Source organism: Salvelinus namaycush, chromosome 5, assembly GCF_016432855.1.
Source record: "Salvelinus namaycush isolate Seneca chromosome 5, SaNama_1.0, whole genome shotgun sequence".
NCBI classification, from domain to species: domain Eukaryota; kingdom Metazoa; phylum Chordata; class Actinopteri; order Salmoniformes; family Salmonidae; genus Salvelinus; species Salvelinus namaycush.
The window spans coordinates 45,509,155-45,530,018 of NC_052311.1; the positions used below are offsets into that span (position 1 = coordinate 45,509,155).

The 20,864-nt window shown below is 40.7% G+C and overlaps 1 protein-coding gene and 1 pseudogene across 2 annotated transcripts; one reads left to right on the top strand and one right to left on the bottom strand.

Annotated features, from left to right (window-relative positions):
* Positions 1-240: 240 nt before the first annotated feature.
* Positions 241-16,872, bottom strand: LOC120048333 (ras-related GTP-binding protein C). 2 transcript variants are annotated; one of them, XM_038994226.1, is made up of 7 exons: positions 16,747-16,872; positions 12,433-12,636; positions 8,550-8,749; positions 6,733-6,847; positions 3,868-4,010; positions 3,453-3,601; positions 241-3,052 (listed from the first exon to the last, which is right to left on the bottom strand). In XM_038994226.1, the coding sequence occupies exons 2-7, from the start codon at positions 12,619-12,621 to the stop codon at positions 2,901-2,903; spliced, it is 948 nt and encodes a 315-aa protein (XP_038850154.1). In that variant the 5' UTR covers positions 12,622-12,636; positions 16,747-16,872; the 3' UTR covers positions 241-2,900. The 2 variants fall into 2 exon arrangements, with proteins under 2 accessions (XP_038850154.1, XP_038850153.1); XM_038994225.1 differs by lacking the exon at positions 16,747-16,872 and adding an exon at positions 14,724-15,274.
* Positions 16,339-20,337, top strand: LOC120048334 (annotated as a pseudogene).
* The last annotated feature ends 527 nt before the right edge of the window (positions 20,338-20,864 follow it).

Sequence of the window (20,864 nt, forward strand, 5' to 3'; positions counted from 1 at the left end):
ATTATTCAGGTAGTTTGGCAAACAACTGAATAGCAATACACAATGAAAAAATGAGAACAGTCATTTGCCACCATCTAGTGTTCATTTCCAGGTGTGTCAAAAGAGCCTGCAGATTTGGCAAGCCAGCACATGAGCCTATGATACTGTGCCAGATACCAGATTTCATACGATACATCATTGTGCCCTAGTCTGCCAAATACCTAATGTCCTAAAACATCAAGTAAAACCAGAAACATTTGCTTTTGATGTGCAAGTGTTTATTTCATGTGAATGATAAAACCTTTGGCAGAACTGACAACAGTGGATTTACTATAGTCCCAAATGTCTACTATTTGCAAAAATCAAATGAACAAAACAAACACAGGCAAAAAAAAACACCTTTCTTGCAATCAGGGCAGAATAATGCAATTTGGTCATTTTTTCCCAGGATTCATTTTCATTGTTAGACCTGGTCTCCCTTACCCACAGTGAAATACAATGAGCAATGTTATGGTGAGAATAATTTAGCTTGACGACACATTATTGCATACATGCTTGGAATGGGTTTTCATATCGGCTTCATGCTGCGTTTCTTGTTTTTTTGTGTGGATAGCTGTGATAAAACTGACAAAGTCCTTGAGCAGAACCCTCGGCTAAAGTGAAACCTTCACAAAGTTCCAACAAGTTTGTAAGTCAAGATGATAGATAACAGCACAAAGACCAACTTCTAAATCCACCAGTGTTGTGCTGTATGGTACAGAGTGCTGGAAAGTGACTGAACTGGACCTGAACAAACGATTCACCTTACACACAACTTGTCTGCGAAGAACACATCTGTTGGCCTAATGCAGTAAACGCCAACCTCCTCAAGAGAAACAAGCAATGGCCCAACTCCTTGTGGCTCTGAGACAAACCTAATAGACACCGAAATGCTGAACAACATCAGCAGAGCTAAAGCACAGTGGAGAAGATTTCCAAAGAAGTGCCAGAAGTGGAAAGCCGTTGTTGCTGTCCTATATGCGCCAGATGGCGCGATTAAAAAATTTAATAAAAGTTTCATTTTACCTTTATTTAACTAGGCATATCAAATAAGAATAAATTCTTATTTTCAATGACGGCCTAGGAACAGTGGGTTAACTGCCTTGTTCAGGGGAAGAACAACAGATTTTTACCTTGTCAGCTCGTGGATTCGATCTTGCAACCTTTCTGTTACTAGTCCAACGCTCTAACCACTAGGCTACCTGCCGCCCCTGTGCGATGGGGGATGAGTGAATGAAACAACTAATCACGTAAGGCAGGGTTTGAAGTGGTGACCGGCGTTTCATTGCCACCATTCTGTTTATCATGATCATAACCATCATTAAATGATATGTCGATTGATGCCACACAACCAGAATGTATAGGTCCCATCAGAGACCTTTCCTAGTTAGGCTGGTCCGCGATCTGTTTGTGCCGTCTTACCAACTCTTTTATTCATTGTCACGCCTTGGCAAGACAGCACAAACAGATCTGGGACCAGATTAGCTCATTCCTAATGGCATCGGACTCCACCTGCTTCAGTAAAGAGAAGGGTCATGCTCAAAGAACTTGTGATGTCATAAATGTATGAGTTGCACACATTAGTTGAAGATTGGCATAGTTGATTGGCTGTTAGTAGCATTGGTCTATGGCAAGCATCCATGCGGGGCAGTATTACGATTGAGTGTCAGAAAATATGGCTAAACTGACTACTTTATGCATAAGGGAGATAGATATATCTAGAATGTGCTTGTACTGCATACATTATTTCATAGCCAAACCAAGAGAATATGCAATGGGTTATTTCCAGAAGACTATATTTAGAATGTTTTGTCTGTGCAAGATTCTAATGAATCAGATTTCCAACTGCAACAAATTGTAGTTAGAATCTATAATGTTGTTTCAGAATCTATAAGCATCACTGATCAAACCGCTGGTAACAGGTTTATTTTTTAGCTCAGTTTTCCTACATGGCATAGCATTATACAGTATGACACTACAGCAACTTTGAGCATAGGGCCGGCACTGGCAAATCAACATGGGGCAGTCATGAATCCATAATCACCAACTATCCTCTTTTCCAGACACACACACACAACAGAAGAAGAAAAAGTGGACACTACAATCCCTTTTGCACTCTGAGGAACCCTGTTTTCTTCAGAATTAATGAAACCAGAAGCAAAGTCTTGGGCAGCATACAGGCGAGTGAGTAGTGATTGAGCTTGCCAGTTGCAAGCTTTCTATCTAAATAAGGCCTTGAGAAAGTGTTACCATGTGCGTTTTGGATAAACACCAAGCATTTCGACCCATAAGTCTGCACAGGGTTACACAACTATACTGATCCCCGTTACAGCCTTTGCAGTTTCTTCTCCTTATCGAGGGTTACATCAACGTTTACATTTTTTTTTTTTTAAGTACTTCTTCACATGGATGAACCAGCAGCTAAAACAGACAACGATATTACCAAGCTTCCTCAGGTCTCTTGGGACTTGCAGCACGTGAGGCCTATCTCACTGAAAGTTCCCAAATGCCAAATAGGCTTTTGTTTACGTATACCAGTCCTGTTGGACTGTTTTTACTCGTGGCAAAGAGTGCCGAACAGCGGAAAACAATGCCTTGCATTCACACGAAATGTACGAATGTTCCTAGTATCTCTGCACTTAGTTTCCCTTCCATCCTAGCTTTGTAAGCTCGCAGTCCTCCTTAGCCTCTGAGCTTCGGGTTCAGCCCTGACTCTTCATTTGAATTTTTTACTCTAATCCTCTTCCTGTGATTTTTAGGATCTGGGTGCGAGAGTTATGGATTGGGGTTTTCAGTAAACCAATCATTAGTCTTTTCCGCACGATCCCTCCCCATCTTTCTTTTTGTCCATTCCTATCCTTTCGCCGTCTGTCTATTTGTGTTTAGACAGTGCTCCGGGGCGTGCCGTTGAGTGTCACAGCCTTGGTGCAGGGCGTGCCGGCCACCTGGGAGCCCGTCCACGGTGTGGAAACGCCCACTTCAAACACCTCGTGGATGGCCTTCCGGAAACAGTGGAAGTTGTAGTCTATCAAGCCTGGGGAGAGATACGTGTCAATGAGAGAAGGGTATGAATATATTTTCACTTCTGTGATCTTAGAGACTTTGAACATCACTCAGTCGATTACTCCATAAGTCATGTATTGTGGAAACAAAGAATAAGACGTGAATAAAGGATCACCCTAACAAGATAAACCAATAACGCCCTGTGTGAAGAACATTTACAAAAACAGTGGCAAAGAAAAACAAACCACGTATATGCATGCTACCGCCTGTGAAGCTTGAAATTCAAGAGACTCAAGATTACTTCCTTAAATAAGACTGTGCCACTCTTCCATTGACATCTGTCTGAATGTTGCGCTTGTGGGCGTGAAGTCGCACTTGATCAAGAGACTGCTTCATGCAGTAATGAGGAAGTGCTGGGGTGGGTGGCTTGCCTTTGCGCTCAAAGCTCTCCTCTCGGAGGATGCAGACCAATGCCAGGAACTTGGTGACCTCTTTCAGGTAGAGGACTGTGGTGTTGTTCAGCTTGATGATGGCCATGGACTCCTTGTCGTAGGCACTACCACTGCCGTCCTCCTTCAGACTGGAATAACACACACAAAATAGAACAGTCAACGTAAGGAACTTATTCAAATTGAAAATGTGTTCGATACAGAGACCTAACATATCAAACTTTATAATAAGACCTTAAACGCCTCATACACGCTTATAACAAGGAGTAAAAGTATGATTTTATACCATTCGGCTTGGAGTAAAGTGTTGTCACAAAAATGACCACAAACACACGCACGCACACAGCTGTAAACTATACATATCTGACATAACTGAATTCAGTTCTAGGGGACTTACCCATAGATGCAGGAGACATCTATAACCACGTCGATCATGTCACAACACAGCTCATAAGACTGCATGTCCACCGGACTGCTGTCTGTGGCGATGTAGATCTTACTGACCACGTCAAACAGAAAGGCCTTCTCTATGCCGGAGTTCTGAGGATGGCACAAGGGGAAAAGGGAGATGAGGGGAATAGGGGTACAGGGGAGGAAGGGAAGGAGGGGCAGAGAAACACCATGAGTGCCCATTTGGTTCTTCTAAAAGCAAGCTTGGCGGAAATCTCTCAGAGCTATCTTTCAGTTCATGTCAACAGCAATGGTTTCCAAATGAATTATTGAACTACTAAGTAAAAAAAAACTAAACATTTTATTTACCAATGCAAAACGTATTTTGACCGGGATTGAAGAGACATTGGGGTCTGGAAGGTTGGTATTATACAACAACCATAAAAGCAGTGTATGAAAGAGTCATCAGGGCTGACGATGATGATGACACACGTCACAATGTAAGTCACACACCAGACACCATTTCTGCTAGGGTTGGGACCTCATGGTTAGGGCTGTGGCGTCCATGAAATTTTGTCAGACGGTTATTGTCATGTGTGGAAGGACCACCAGAGGGCAGGCTGGGCTCACGGATGGTAGCCCAACAAGGCATGGGAGACAAGGTAACCAGAGGCAATTGAGCACAGCTGACACTACTAATGAAATATTCTCCTTCCCCTATAAGAGAGAGTATGGAACCAGCAGAAGAGGGGGGAAGAACTATCTCTGGAAGATGGCCACCGAGACAGAGGAGTGATCTATGAAGAACCATTAAGACGGTGACAATCCCGTGACTTTTGTTGTAGTTTAAAGACAATCGTATTGTGTTCCTGTTTTGATCTGGAGAAGAAGATGTATGTTTTTTTTCCTTTGGAGATTTTCATTGATTATGTTGGAGTGTTTGTGTTGACCAAATGCCCTCAATATAGAACTTTGTTCAATCAAGAAAACCTACTCCTGACTCGTTTGTTCCACCTTCCCGCTTTAGAGTGACGCCCAATTACTTGGTCCGCTCACACATGCAAAAGACTTCCGGTCTCACGGTAATTGATCGTTAATTAACAGAAACCCGTTTAGCATCTCCAGGCCTCCACACATACAAGCCGCTGATGAGCGCCTTCGGAACATCTACATTTTAAAAAGTCTAATAAATCAATTGAATATACACCCTCACAATACATCCATTATTTATTTTAGGCAGGTCTAAAGAAACATTACGATATGAAGAAAATGTATTTCAGAAGAACAGAATGTGAGTTGGCCTACTGTATGTTATCTGGCTATGTGCCATGCCATAGGGAGTAGACGTGTTCATTTAGCAGACAAGATATGCTTATAAGTCCCCAGCCATTATTTGATTTAATACTAAAAAGAACATAATTGAACTTAGCTGAATAAAACAGAAAAGTGAGTACGCATATTAAGTGGCTATGGTGAGTGTAAAGAAGTGATCATTTGGAACAGGTCTTATATGCTAGATTCAGTTATTCGGCAACTTTAGTTCTGAATGTATGAGATGGAGATGGAGATGGAAACGCACGGTGGTAAGATATTCTGTACCTTAAGGTAGTGTCAGCCTATTGATTTGGAAAATATAAAAACAATTCCCTATTACTAGGCTATACAAATGCACCATAAATTGTAGGCTAACTCTTTAAGCCGCCCTGCATAATCAACGAACCAACAGCATAGCCTAGACCTATATGTTCTCTCCCAGACTCAACAGCAGTTTGGAGCGCAGCATAAGATAACCAGTCCATCCAGTATGCATAATAATACAGTCCACACTCAAAGGTGATTACTAGAGTATAGGCTATACCAATTATGTACCAAAGACATCTTAAATTCGTTTTTTTATCTCTTCATGTTTTTTGCCGTGCATAATATGCGGTAGGCTATGTATTGTATAGCGGCAAACATTTTATTTCTGGGGGTTTTCGGGTTCATATATAGTATGGGTGCTTTGAATTAATCGTCACCGTAGAAAGCGCTGTCCATTTCATGGTGTTAAGGCTTTGAACAACATCTACAATGACCATGTTTTCCACTCAGTTTCAACCTGTTGTTGAACTTCTTCCTTCAAAATTGATCAATTACAGTGAGGTGCGTTTTAAAAGCATGATACTGTTTTGATGAAAAGTGTTTGATGTGATTTCCGATGGCATTTGCATTGATGTCAGAGTGGTTAGAGGGTCAACAGAGCCCGGAGTACCAGGCCATTAGGACCTGATGGTCGTTAGCCAGTTGGATACTACGTACCAACGCATGTCCACAGTGCATAAGTGGAGATTACCGTGACTCAACGGTCACGTGGAATTTGACTGTGGTCATGACTCATGACTGTCAGTGTTGCGGTAATACAATCACCACAACAGCCCTACTCATGATACAATATTATCACAATACTTTAGTGCCGATACGATATGTATTGCAATTCTCACGATTCTATATGTACTGCGATTCAACAATGGGATTTTATTGTGATTCGATGTTCCACACATATTGCTGCAGAGGGACAAGAGGGAGCCATGAGGAAACAAGTTTTGGTCAGACAGAAATAAAAGTGCTGAAAACATTTGTCTCCCTATTTAAAAAGAAGATGGAGAACAAGCTATGAAAAATACTGGAGTTTTGGTGCAGGTACAGCCAACTAGCAGGGAGGGACTAGCTGAACTCGTCCAATGAGAAACATAAATTTCTGTTTTCTGTTGAAATTAATTTTTGTTATGGTGTACACTAATGAACACAACCCAGGTAAAACAAATGAAAGAAAAGCAAAAAAGCCTTCAAATCAAACAGCGAGAACTAAATCAAGAGGGAATTTGGTACTTACGGATATAAAGATGTTTAGAAGGTTTTCCAGTGTTGGCAGCTGTGGGATAAGCTTCTGGACCACTTTACTGAAGGCCTCGAATATTGAGTGGTCATAGATACTTGTCAAATAGAAACTGAAAGATATAGAAACGAAAGGGAAGTTAGCTATAGGTTTGCACAGGTTAGGACTGATTTGATAACTTAGTTCCTCGTGCGCTGTAGTTCAAGTAAAAACACAAAGCGAGACTGGATCCTATCACAAAACAGTAGGGAACATTAGAAACTGAAAGCATTTCTCAGCTTTAAACACACACAAAGATAAGCTATCACTTAATAATGACCATGATGCTACATTTTGGGACAGTCCAACTGTAGAATTGAAAATATTAGCAACGTATTACAAAAGCATTAAGGTAGCGGAACATTTTAAAGAATTCTATAAATAACAGTAGTGATTGTAACTTCATTGTTCCAAATAGAAAATTGGGAAACTTTAGAGACCGCAGTTCTAACCAACAGATCCAAAGACTTCGCACAGAGATGTCTTCGCAGTGCAGAGAACAGAACACAACTCAACTCAACATGACAGCCCTCCTCCCAGCTTCACTATAAATCCACCCTTGATCCAACTGTCTGGCGTGCACCAACAGCAACCTCACCTTTCATAAAATAGGCCTACATCTCAAGAAAGGAAAAGCACACAGCCGATTGAAAAACCTAGTACTGAAAATCTGCAGAGCGTGTTTGAACCGGTTTGTCTTTTCATAAAACGACTCGCTAGGCTCAGTATCATTAATGTATAAAGGACCTAGGCCTGTATCTGGGAAATTATCATCAGGGCATGTGATGATATCACCATCGAAAACAACCATTTCAGCAGAGTTCAAATTTGAGGCTATAGTTTCAATTTCAAAAGAGAAAATAGCAAACATTGAAGGCAGTATAAGCATAACGGTACATGAAATATAGGCTACATGTAATCCTTCTGATCCTTTAACATAGACAGTTTGCACCATGCACACTTGCTGTGGTGTTTGTTCATTAAGAGGCCGGGGTGGAATCTGACAGTAATGCTCGGAGTATGACAACCATGCGCTGGAAATATACAAGCAAACCCTATGATCCAGGACCACACACTGACAAGTGTGCTTGTCATGAATGTGTTACTACCCCACTCACAGTCAAATTTTGGACCAAAACAAGGCACGTGTTTTGCCCCACACCGCGGCAAATATTTTCATCCATGTGTTGTGTAAGGCAAGCCATTTCTGGGAACCCAATCTTACAAGCCTAAATAAACTGGACAACATTCCTTATGCAAAGTGAGAGAGTTATAACAGCTAGGCTAACAACACTAACACAAAACTACCTGAATCTATTTTCACTGTATCAACATCAGTGGAATCGCAGGTATGATCTGATTCACTCAGATTTCAGCCATATTCCAAAACCAATCATGCTATTTAGAAAATAATCAAAGTGACAAGAGGCCACAAGAAATTACTTGGCAGCACAGATGACTAGCTTATGTTGTGAAATAAAGATGGCTGACCAATGCTAAAACTGCTAACATTTTAGTCAAATGCACAGCAACTGAACTCCCATGAGGTCATTGCTGGGTTGAACAGCAGAAAAAGAGAATTAGGCCTACAATAGAATACTAACCAACAATAGCAAGGTAATAAGCTGAGAAGGCTAATTAGTTTAGTGTAGCTGCTCTTTCTGTAGGCTTTCAATGCTTTTCCCTTGGCATACTGTAAACTCAAAAGGAGAGGATTAAAGGGATGGTTAGATTTTCTGAACTATCCCTTTGAGGGTGAGTGTCTGTGGATCTACCTGAGGTGAAGCTTCTCTAAGCTGGCGTCTGCCAGGTCGTCGTTGGCTCTCTGGTGGATGTCCCTCTGGGTCTCGATCTTGTGGTCGTCGGAGAGGCCGTCCACTTTGTGGATGAACACCTCAAAGTTAATCTCAGGGTTGACCCTGTAGGCCCGCGACACGGTGAGGTGGAGTCTGCCCAATGCCTCCACATAGTCATCCTGGGCAGAAAGAAGAACACACGCACAAACAGAGACAGACAGAGAGACATAGAAAAGGTGGCTTAAAACAAAATAGTGTACAAGTGTGCCTAAAAAGTAGACTACATGCATTTTGCTGCCTGCATGCACATTTCCACATCCATACTATCCAACATGCATAATGCAATCCCCTATGCCCATATATCCTACTTGTTACAATCCCAGTGGTGGGGAGAGTTAGCCAGAATTCCTGGCGGAATTAGGCTACTTTTTGGATTAAAGCAATCGAAGATTTCAACATAACCATCATAATACTTCAGATTGCAAAATCTCAAAGTCCCACTGCAAAAATGAGTGACAACATTGGATGTGTTGAGCAAGCTGGCCAATTTATTTCCCTGCGAATTCTGCATCTGCACTGAGAGATACTGAACGCTAGTGAGATATGGAGTGCCACTCTGCCTCAGTACAGTGGCTTGTACAAACACTTCCTAAATTTAACTCAGCTGGAAAATCTTAATAAACTGGCAAAAGGATACAGTAGGTTTGTTGGACATACAACACCTAGGACACGTTAAGTAGTTACAACCTAGTTATACCTCACAGATAATTGACAACATTAACGGGATAATCCACCCACAGAAAGAAAAATCATGAAACTCCTGTCAATTTGGTGATAGCATATGTTCTATCAGTGGGTAAAATAACAATTTCCCTCGTGATTTAACTTCTAAGTGGTCCGTCTGAAATCAGGATATCTTGTAGGAACGCGTCATAGCTACATGGTTCTCGTCACTGGAGATATGGGATAACACATTATGACATTTCATAACGCTATTATAACAATTAGGCCTACCTGCACTAAAGATCACCAAATCAGCCAATAGATGGTATGGGCATACTTGTCTAGAACACATACATCCATTTAAAAATCATCATGACAAAGTATATACTGTTTTTCGCTTAGATTTTCTCAATCTAAACAGTGAATCAAATTTATTCAACTCAGTTTCTCCTTCAAGTACTATATTGCAATGCGCCCTGTGTGTCTGTTGGAAACGTGGGAAAGGGCCGATATTGCTATAGCAACGTACTCTGTACTCACTTTGTGGAGAGGCGAACTGTGAGAGACGCCTAAATTGATAGTGCTGTTTTAGGCAATTTTACAGCTAGCTACTTCACATGCTGATATTGACTTTGGTATTATTGTGTGTAGCTATGTTTGCTAGCTAGCCAGGCAGCTAGCCAGCCTGCCCAGAGAGAGTATTGCATTGTGGGTTTTGTAGTTGACTAGAGGTGCAACAGATTTGCACAACAATTTTCACATTGCTACCAACCTTATAAATGACAAAATTAAACATTTGTTCACAAAACATAGTTATTTAAGACCAATTCCTATAATAAACAGTGGTTTAGGGTGGATTAACAACCTTATTAAGGTTGAGAAAAAACACCAGCAATGTGGACACGGTGTCCTGTTGCGGGTTATAGGAATGTGACAAATGGACAATTTTTATTAATGTTTAAACTGCAAAAAAAAAAAATTGGGGTGGTCCATTAATGCAATTTAAACTGTACCTCAATTCCACCATGCAAAGTTTGCATTTCCTTCTCAAAGTGTTGCCATACAGGACTTCATTGCTGTCCCTTGCCTTTTTTACGAACTGTTAATGTGATGACGTAGTGGTGGATAGTTGATTCCAAAATAATTTATTCCTTGATTCCTTCCACGTCAACTCCCAGTGTCGACTCCCATTTCTGAGTGTCAAGATTCGATTCAGCTACGAATCCACTCCTAAGATTCATGTTTTTGGAACGGAGGAAGCTGATTAGATGCCGTACTTCCGAAAATACAAACACTTCCATCTTTCATAGCGTGCTAGCGAGGGACGGAGAGAAGGGCACAATATAGGCAGGTCGGCCACCAGACAGACAGGCAGAACTGTGCACTTGACCGATCTATCGGTAATTAAAAGCTGTATCTCACAATGGAATGCTGTATCTCGCAATTTCTTAGCTTGCAATGTCTCACAACTTCAGTAAAGCAGGGCCTATCATCAATGAAAAGGCGATGATATTGAGCCAGATGCACCAGTTCGCTCTCACAGTCACACACAGTATATGCACATGTGCACAGGTTCGCATCACGCTGTTCACAGCGAGGTAGCAAGGGCACCAAAACAGCAGAGAAGTTGATCCTCGCGTTTCAACCCTCCTAGTTGTTGCAGAAACTGGCCTACTATCCTGTTACTTTGTGCATCTAAGTAAAAAAAATTAAAAAACACATTGATTTCCGGTTAGGGATTTTTCTTACATGCTGACCAGACCGGACATGTCACGTGCGCGAGCGTCGCAAAATACATTTTGAAATCCATGTTATTCAATTATTGCGCCAACGAGCGTCTGCCATGCCAAGGGCTAAAATAGAACTAATTTCTATTTGACACAGATCGCGCTGAAAGTCCTGCCTCTCCCATCTCCTCATTGGTTTATAGACGCAGCTACCCACGTGCCATCTCCTCATTGGTTATACCCAAGTGGGTGATTGAAAGACAAACTGTTTTGCCGGTGGTCGTGGTAATACTATGAAAGTGTAGATGCCGATCACAATATAAGTTCAAAGATGAAAAAGGCTGGAAGGAGGAGAGATGACTAGAAACGATTCGGTTGGCCGTTTTATGTGTGGATTAATTGTCGGAGTAGAGGACCTTGTGCATATCAGGTAAAATAACAACTCAAAGTTTATATCCCAGGACAAATTAGCTAGCAACAGCAAGCTAGCTAAATAGGACAAATTAGCTAGCAAGTGCAAGCTAACTAGCTAAATTGCCATACATGTTTAATGCTTTTCGACCTGTCCCCAAATTAATGACATTGGTTCAGAGTTTGTTTTGATATTTTAACCTGGTTGTCGTGATCACGTTTGGTGTAGGGGGACAAAATAAATGTATGCACGATAGCGCACGCGCGCAGCCGGTTTGGGTTCCGTGTTAACGTTAAGGATGCCAATTTCATTTAAACGTTTTAACGTTCACACCCCTAGTTCATTAGGCACCAAACAGAAGAAAATGGCGTGAAACAGGGAGGGACTACCTGGACACGTCCAATGAGAAACGCTCAATTTCGTATTCCATTAAAATGTTTGAAACCATTTTTCTTTGCCTGCTCTACTAAACAAACCAGAAAAATAGAAAACGTAGTGACACTGGTAACTCCTTTCAATGTGATCATTAAATTGAGATAAACGGTGGCCTCCGTGATTAAATTAGCTTTGATTTAGATCATGGTTAAGATCACTTTGTTCCAGCAGTTAGGATAACAATGTGCACTGTCTTCGGAAAACGTCTGTGACAATCAATTGTCTTTGAAGCGTTGGGTCATTTAACGTTTCAACATGAGAAGCTTATCCTGTGCTGAAGAGTAGAAGTAGTCTGGCCCACACTTATATCATCCACTTCTCTATAAACACAAATTAAATGTATAAACTATACAGTTTAGTCAGTTTGAATACATTTCATTTAAAGACCATAGAACAGGTTCAGACATTACCCATGACATGAGTATTCTGTTAAAATGCTGTGGTCTGAAGGGCTTTTTCCCTTTCTAGTAATTCTATCTCTGAGATCTGGCATTTATCAATTATGGTGTCAGTAAGTCAGTCAACCATTGTGTTTTTAATACACTTTTCCACTCAATCTTTTCACCTGTGCGTCAATGACGAATATCAAAGCACCCGTGCCTCTGAAGATCATCTCGTAGTCAAAGGTGGGGTCGAAGAAGTCCACTTGACCCGGGAAGTCCCAGATCTGGAAGTTGACAAACGAGCTACTGGAGATGTCGTCCTTGTAGATCTTGTTGGTGCTCTCCAGGAACAACGTCTCGTTAGGAGACATTTTGTGGAATACCACCTGAAACAGGAAATTAGACATAGTGCTGTTAAGACAAAATGATCACACCTACACCTACTGCTTCCTTCTCAAAATACCAAAGAGAGACTCTATTTTGAGAGTTTGTAGTAACTGGGGTCACTACTACCAGAGGAAAAAGCCAAATCACATGTTTTGGAACTAGCAAGAGGCTTATTAAGGGAAGAACGTACTCTGCGGCTCAGTATTTAGGGTCATGGATTTAGATGGGCCTTCAACAACAGTATAGCTCTGCACAACCATCGCCTATGAATGAAAATATATGAGAAGAACACAAATAAACCATGTAACTAAATAGTTTGGTGCCCTTAAAAGACATGCTCTGGTACTTTGAAGACTAGAAGTATTTTATTTTATTTTAAAACCTCTCGCCTTGGGCTGGATGTTTCAATGTGTAGTTCATACATGCATAATATATGAGCAGAATTACTGTTTTACCTCAATTTGCCACCACATGTGGGCTACTTTCAGAACTACTGGCTAAAAAGTATGCAAAAGTACCAGAAAGTCTCTTTAATACATTACCTGTTGTAAGTCTTGTATCTTCTACTACTGAAGCAGAAATACTTTCAGATTAATTTCAAGTTACATGATTTCTTCCTCCCTGTATCAAATGGGTGAAGGCATTGCCCCCAACATCTTAAAAAGAACGGCAAAAAGTCTGCTACAAAACAACTACATCTAAAACTGACAAACAGGGATGGGAAATGTTTATTCTAATGAGTAAAGTTATATGGTGCATCTAGAATGAATTGCATTTTCCTGGAAAGAGCATACTTATTGAACCATATAAGTGATGATATGACTTGTAAAATGTATGGCGTGTGGCTGTAGCTCTGCTGTCATGAGTGAGGTTGTTTAGTAATATAATGCTGATTGCGAGTGTCTGACAAGATTTGGAACGCCAGAAAATAGATTTTAGACAGTCACGTGCCCAATCCTTACAAGTGATCACACCGCGCGCGCACACACGAGTGCCGAGCAAGAAACATGTTTTCACCTGATAAATGATTAACAAGTAACCTAGCAAAGGTTTATTTTACATACATACGTTTGAATTAATTGTATATTATTTGCACTCGTTAGCTGAACCAACTAGCTAGCTCACTGGCTAACATCAATTGAAATAGTTGGCTGAACCTCCCTAGAAACAGTGGTGGAAAAAGTACCCAATTTTCATACTTGAGTAAAAGTAAAAGACACCTTTATAGAAAATTACTCAAGTAACGTTAAAAGTGAAAGTCACCCAGTAAAATACTACTTGAGTAAAAGTCTAAAAGTATTTGGTTTTAAATATACTTAAGTATCAAAAGTAAATGTAATTGCTAAAATAAGTAAAAGTATAAATAATTTCAAATTCCCTATATTAAACAAACCAGACGGCCCCAATTTTTTTATTTTAATTTTATTTACGGATAGCCAGGGGCACACGCCAACACTCAGACAACATTTACAAATGAAGAATGTGTGTTTAGTGAGTCCGCCAGATCAGAGGCAATAGGGATGACCAAGGATGTTCTCTTGATAAGTACCTTTAATTGGACCATTTTCCTGTCCTGCTAGCCATGCAAAATGTAACGAGTACTTCTGGGTGTCAGAGGAAATGTATGGAGTAAAAAGTACATTATTTTCTTTAGGAATGTAGTAAGGTAAAAGTTCTCCAGAATATAAATAGTAAACTACAGATACCACAAAAAAACGTATTTAGAAACAAATTAGTTTTACTCAAGTACTTTACACCACTGCCTAGAAGAAAGAATGCAACACCACGGAGTTTTTAAACCAGACCATCTCTGTAGATGCTAGCTATACTAAAGTGTTTACTTGCATGTCATGTAGCAGTAACTTGCTATTCAGACCAGGATGACAACTGGTCTTTCACATAGAAGTAAAGTCTGGCGTTCAGAATGGATGCATGTTACTATATTAACCTCAGGAATGTTTAGAAGTTGTGGCAATGTTAGCAAGCTATCTCAATAACTGGTGATGATAGCTATAGTTGCTGATTGAACTAAAATAAGGCGTTATGTAAAGACAGTTGAATCATGTCCGCCGACATCGCTTCCTACCTTCTGTATTGACGACTTGCCACTTCTTCGCAAACCCATTAACAGAATTCTAGGTTTGCTGTCAGATGGAGTCGGGCTATCCTCGATGTCGGCCTCCTCTTCTCCATAGCCAAAATCTTTGGGAAACGAGTCCGCAACCCCATAGCTGTCTGCCAACGGTTCCACTTCGTACTGAATCGACATTTTGACCCAACAACTCTCGCTTCCCCAATCCCCCCTCACCCTATTAGTTTTACGCAGTCCTGCTTTTACCGATAGATCCTTCCACACCGCCGATAAAATTTAAAATACAGTTTAAATGCATCAATTATGCCAATGTTACTTGCAAATCCAGAGTGTGTTGTAATATTCTCCCTTATCCTTTAGATCTTCGGGTCCCCTATGTTTCCCTTTCTCCGAAAACCCTGCACTTGAACCACCTCTGAATCTAATTGGACGATGTACATAGGATGCGAATAATAATTGGATAACCAGGGTGTCAATCTGTCGAGACTGGTTCTATCCTTGTCAGATGTTTTGCAGTCAGCTGACCAAATCTGTCCCCGCAGTAATACAGCGATAAGCAGACCGAACTTAATTTAAACAGGGTCAACAATGAGACCGATAAGCAGACCGTCTGCCTTCGCGACAGTTAGTGCGGAGACAAGAACATCTCGTCATTGTAAACAGTATCTCTGCTAATGCACAGGTTTGTTTTGTGACCTTTCACCTGGAGTTATTTTGGCTGGAAATTTATAGTTTGACTGTTTTATTTTTGTTTTGACTGGGGGGGGGGCAATTCACGATGGATGTATCTCTTTGATTCATAGTAAAATTGTACAATCAATGTTATTCCAGTAATTCCAGTATTGTTTTCCATCTGTGGAATGAATCTACATTCAATCAAAATATAAAGTAGCACGTGCTCCAGCAGGTATATCTCACTGGTCACCCCCAAAGCCAATTCTTCCTTTGGCCGCCTCTCCTTCCAGTTCTCTGCTGCCAATGACTGGAACGAACTGCAAAAATCTCTGAAGCTGGAGACTCTTTACCTCCCTCACTAGCTTTAAGAACCAGCTGTCAGAGCAGCTCACAGATCACTGCACCTGTACATAGCTCATCTGTAAATAGCCCATCCAATCTACCTCATCCCCATACTGTATGTATTTATTTATCTTGCTCCTTTGCACCCCAGTATCTCTACTTGCACATTCATCTTATGCACACCCTACCATTCCAGTGTTTAATTGCTATACTGTAATTACTTCGCCACCATGGCCTATTTATTGCCTTACCTCTCTTATCCTACCTCATTTGCACATGCTGTATATCGATTTTTCTACTGTATTATTGATTGTATGTTTGTTTATTCCATGTGTAACTCTGTGTTGTTGTATGTGTCGAACTGCTTTGCTTTATCTTGGCCAGGTCGCAGTTGCAAATGAGAACTTGTTCTCAACTAGCCTACCTGGTTAAATAAAGGTGAAATAAATCAAATAAAAAGTGAAAACCGTCTGTGTAAAGCCTACAAAATCACCAGCAGAGGGCAGAAAAAGACAGTACAGAAAGTATTTCAATAAACTACACTGCGCATGCTCTAAGCACGAGCGTGCTTGTGTTGACTTCAATGCTAACAGGGAAACCTGCCTGTTGCAGGCGGTGAGTCGTAAGAACGTCAGTTAGCAGTAAAGCCAAAGTTTAACTTCATAATGGCACACTACTGAGATCATGTTTTACATTGGCGTGAGTAACGACGTAGTGTGTAAAATACAACAATGACATTGTTCCACAACCAGGAGAGCTTAAAGTTTAACCATATGTAATTTTATAACGCGTTAGTGTGCTAATTTAGCCCTTTACACATTTGCTAGTTAGCTGGCTAGGTAAATTAGCGGACTAAACTCCAATCCATGGTGAAGAAATTTTCTGATGAATTTCACCAACTGAGTGGAGCCGAGACCAGGCTTTGTGGAATGTAGTTGAGACTACATCGATTCGCTCAAGGTCAATACTTAAAAATATATATATATTATGAAACGCCCACCTTGTACCTAAGTTTGTCCTCTGTAGTTGCGTGACTTTCTTTGTTTGCTAAAATCGTACTTTTTCGAAAAACGGTAAACCACAGGTTTAATCATTCGGTTTCCAAACCCAGAGTCACAACATCGCGAGACTTCCGAGAAAGCTTGCGAAACAGACCAAACCGGCCAGGCCGGGGTTTGGGATGTAAAGAGATGAGTGAAAATGTTTTCCGTAGTTAATTTTCTTGCAATCTAAAGGCACAACCTAGATTCGAGCCAATATCTTAAGTAGTTGAACATGTTATTAGTCCAATTTCGTGAAAGTGACAAACCGACACGTTTTAATTTGTCAAAAACAACTTTATATCAAAGGACTGCCTTTGGGTTGATAGGCTGCACATGCGCAGTTCAGCGTGAGACGACCGTTGGACCTGATAACGTATTTCTACGCATGCGCTAACGTCGCCATGAAGTCGCCTACAGTGTGATGGAGATTTCAATTGACGAAGCAGTTTTAGTTTATCTTCATATTGTACTGCCTTTGGGGTAATATTGATACCACCACGGACTGTTTCCTTTTTGAGATTCAATTGGCACATGCGCATTTGCGATGAGTTGCCATCTTAGAGCAATGAGCAAACAGTCGGTGGTTGTATTTGAATTAACGTATATTGAAAAGTATGGATTTAAAGCAAACAAAGGCACGCTAACATGGGTACAAGTTTTATAATTTAAAGTATTGACCTTGGGCGAATCGATGTAGTCTGAGCTAGATTACCACAAAGCCTGGTCTCGGCTACACTCAGTTGGTGAAGTTAATCAGAAACAATCTTCACCGTGGAGTTTAGTCCATTACTGGCTGGCTAGCTAAACCTGTAGCTAGTTTGTTTATTACCGAGGTACAATACTCAGTTTGGATGTTTTTTCTTCAGTACACTGTAAGGAAGGCTATAATATTTCTAGCAATCATACTAGTCCCATTAAGCTTGAATTAGGTTCCTTGATGGAATCATTGATTAGAAATGACTGGACAGGTGAAAGCTATGTGGTGGAGCCCTTGAGTTCACCTGTCCAATCATGTTTTATTAACAGTGATTACATCAAGGGAGGTATGAATGCACAGGGTCTTGTTCCTTCCCTTTCTTGGGCAAACATCTAGCAACATCATGGATGAACTAGCTAATTACTGAACCCTGAAAAAAGTTGGAAGTAAAAAAAAATCTAATTTCTTTGGTCACATACACATGGTTAGCAGATGTTAATGTGAGTGTAGTGAAATGCTTGTGCTTCTAGTTCCGACTGTAGTAATATCTAACGAGTAATCTAACAAATTCACAACAAGTACCTTATACACACAAATGTAAAGGGATGAGTAGAATATGTACGTATAAATATATGGATGAGTGGTGGTGTGCAGCATAGGCAAGATGCTGTAGATGGTATAGAATACAGTATATACATATGAGATTAGTAATGTAGGATATGTGAACATTATTAAAGTGGTGTTATTTAAAGTGACACCTTTATTAAGTCCATTTATTTAAGTGGCCAGAGATTTGAGTCTGTATGTTGGCAGCAGCCTCTCTATGTTGTTAGTGGTGGCTGTTTAACAGTCAGATGACCTTGAGATAGAAGCTGTTTTTCAATCTCTTGGTCCCAGCTTTGATGCACCTGTACTGGCCTCGCCTTCTGGATGATAGCGGGGTGAACAGGCAGTGGCTCGTGTGGTTGTTGTTCTTGATGATCTTCTTGGCCTTCCTGTGACATCGGGTGGTGTAGGTGTCCTGGAGGGCAGGTAGTTTGCCCCCGGTGATGCGTTGTGCAGACCACACTACCCTCTGGAGAGCCTTACGGTTGAGGGCGGTGTAATTGCCGTACCAGGCAGTGATACAGGCCGACAGGATGCTCTCGATTGTGCATCTGTAAAAGTTTTAGATGACAAGCCAAATTTCTTCAGCCTCCTGAGGTTGAAGAGGCACTGTTGGCCTTCTTCACCACGCTGTCTGTGTGGGTGGACCATTTCAGTTTGTCCGTGATGTGTACGCCGAGGAACTTAACTTTCCACCTTCTCCACTACTGTCCTGTCGATGTGGCTAGGGGGGTGCTCCCTCTGCTGTTTCCTGTAGTCCACGATCATCTCCTTTGTTTTGTTGACGTTGAGTGAGAGATTATTTTCCTGACACCACACTCCGAGGGCCCTCACCTCCTCCCTATAGGCCGTCTTGTTGGTAATCAAGTATCATTTGTCTCAATGCCAATGTGTCCACAGGCTTCAGAGTCCAAACGAGAGCCGTTTCAAAGATACCTGGAGAAGGCTGGTGTCCTTGACAGCCTCACCAGTGGTGTGTTTATTTTGAATATTTCATTAACTTTAATTGTTAATTTTATTTGACCTACGCAAATTACAAAAAAAGGCTTGTGCCTTTCCTTATTACAGTGCTGGTGGCATTATATGAAGAGACGGAGAAACCCAACAATGCACTTGAGTATCCTTTTTTTAAATGTTTGCTCTGTTTTTGTAATGAATATTTCCTACATAATGTAGTCATGCATAGCTATGTTTTTGGAAGGTGATGAAACTCCACTGAGACTCCTCTCATTCAGAGTCTGACCTTTCTGTTGCCTTTAGTGGTCTAGCAACCTGACGTGCTCACACAGATGACAGATCAAGTGTTGATTGTCACAGCTCATGATGGTATGCTTTTCTAAAATTTAAAAATTACTCATTTTCAATGACAATAAGGTTGAGAATGAGTTGAATTCCTCCCTCAGCACACTGTCATTTCTTTAATAAGATCCAGTTTCCTCAAGCAGCACTTGGGTGTGGCTGGCCAGGAGTCTGCAGAGGTGTGAGCTGCTGGCCGAGGAGAACAAAGGACTCAAGAACAGGGTAGGCCTGCCTGTGATTATTTTTCATTGAGTGTGATGATCTATACATGGTAGGCTTGAACGTTTCAAAACTAATAAAATAATTGAATCTCTGTTTTTACACACTTCCTTAGCTTCAACGCTATGAGCCTACACAAGAGGATGGAGCTGCCGAATAGGATGTGCCTCGGCTTTATTGAAGTCATTTTGTTAGAAACTCCGATTTTTATGGCAAGTCGAAACCAACAACTGGAGGCAAGGGATTTTATTCACCTCTGTTCTTTTGTTTCTTTTCTACTATGTTTAAATATTTAACTTATTTTGTATATCTGATATATTAAAATATAATAGCAAACCCCCCTTTTCTGCTTTCAGTGTACTTGGCCTACTGTACACCAATGCTTTGTATCTAGTAAACAAACAGTAACGTAATGGTGTTTTCCTTTTTAATCATGTTCACATATTTGTTACAATATAGAGATCTTACCTCATGATATCACTTTTGTACTGTGTGCACACCGAGGCTCTGCTGGCGTTACTTTAAATGCATAAGAAACTGAAATACCCCACAACCCTTAACAGAAAAGCTGTGCCTAAAAGAACGTGGAGGGCCATTTGTAACCGTCATACATGGTTTTACGACAATAGTATGGACATACAGTAGTTAATGCAAAATAAAACCCAAGATATACGCTTTTATAAATATGAAATTATGTCATTCTTTCATGCAATATACAAATACATCATTTAGTCTACATACTCTATTTTCAGTGGTCAATAAGCTACTTTGGCTGCGTTTAGACAGGCAGCCCAATTCTGATCTTTTTCCACTAATTGGTCTTTTGATCAATCAGATCTTTTCATATCAGATATTTTTCAGAGCTGATCTGATTGGTCAAAAGACCAATTAATGAAGCAAAAATTCTGAATTGGCCTGCCATGAGGACATATTTTCATGGTTTCTCTCTAAACAATGGTGTTTAAAATGAACTGAAACCTACAGAAAGCATTTAACGGTGTCACTGCTGTGTGATCTGTACTGTTCCAGTGTTTTTCTCTCTTAGCCACAACACTTTTAAAAGCAGGTCAATATTCCCAATAGCTAGTCCCCACACCCAATGTTTGATCTACTGTGTCTTACGTCATCACAAAGTATGACGGAGGCTTTGAAGCTGGTGAATACAAAAATAAACTACCACATAGAGATCAACAGTACAGTAAGCAATAAACAGAAAGAGAGGCGACATCTTATAAAACACATCTATACATTTTG

What these genes read in the sequence shown, in the direction of transcription:
- LOC120048333 (XM_038994225.1), bottom strand. Translation starts at nt 14,906, where the DNA reads ATGTCGATTCAGTACGAAGTGGAACCGTTGGCAGACAGCTATGGGGTT. An exon ending in GCAAGTCGTCAATACAGAAG is followed by an intron (nt 12,637 to 14,723) that starts GTAGGAAGCGAT and finishes TTCCTGTTTCAG; the next exon opens with GTGGTATTCCACAAAATGTC. An exon ending in TTCTAAACATCTTTATATCC is followed by an intron (nt 4,011 to 6,732) that starts GTAAGTACCAAA and finishes TGCCATCCTCAG; the next exon opens with AACTCCGGCATAGAGAAGGC.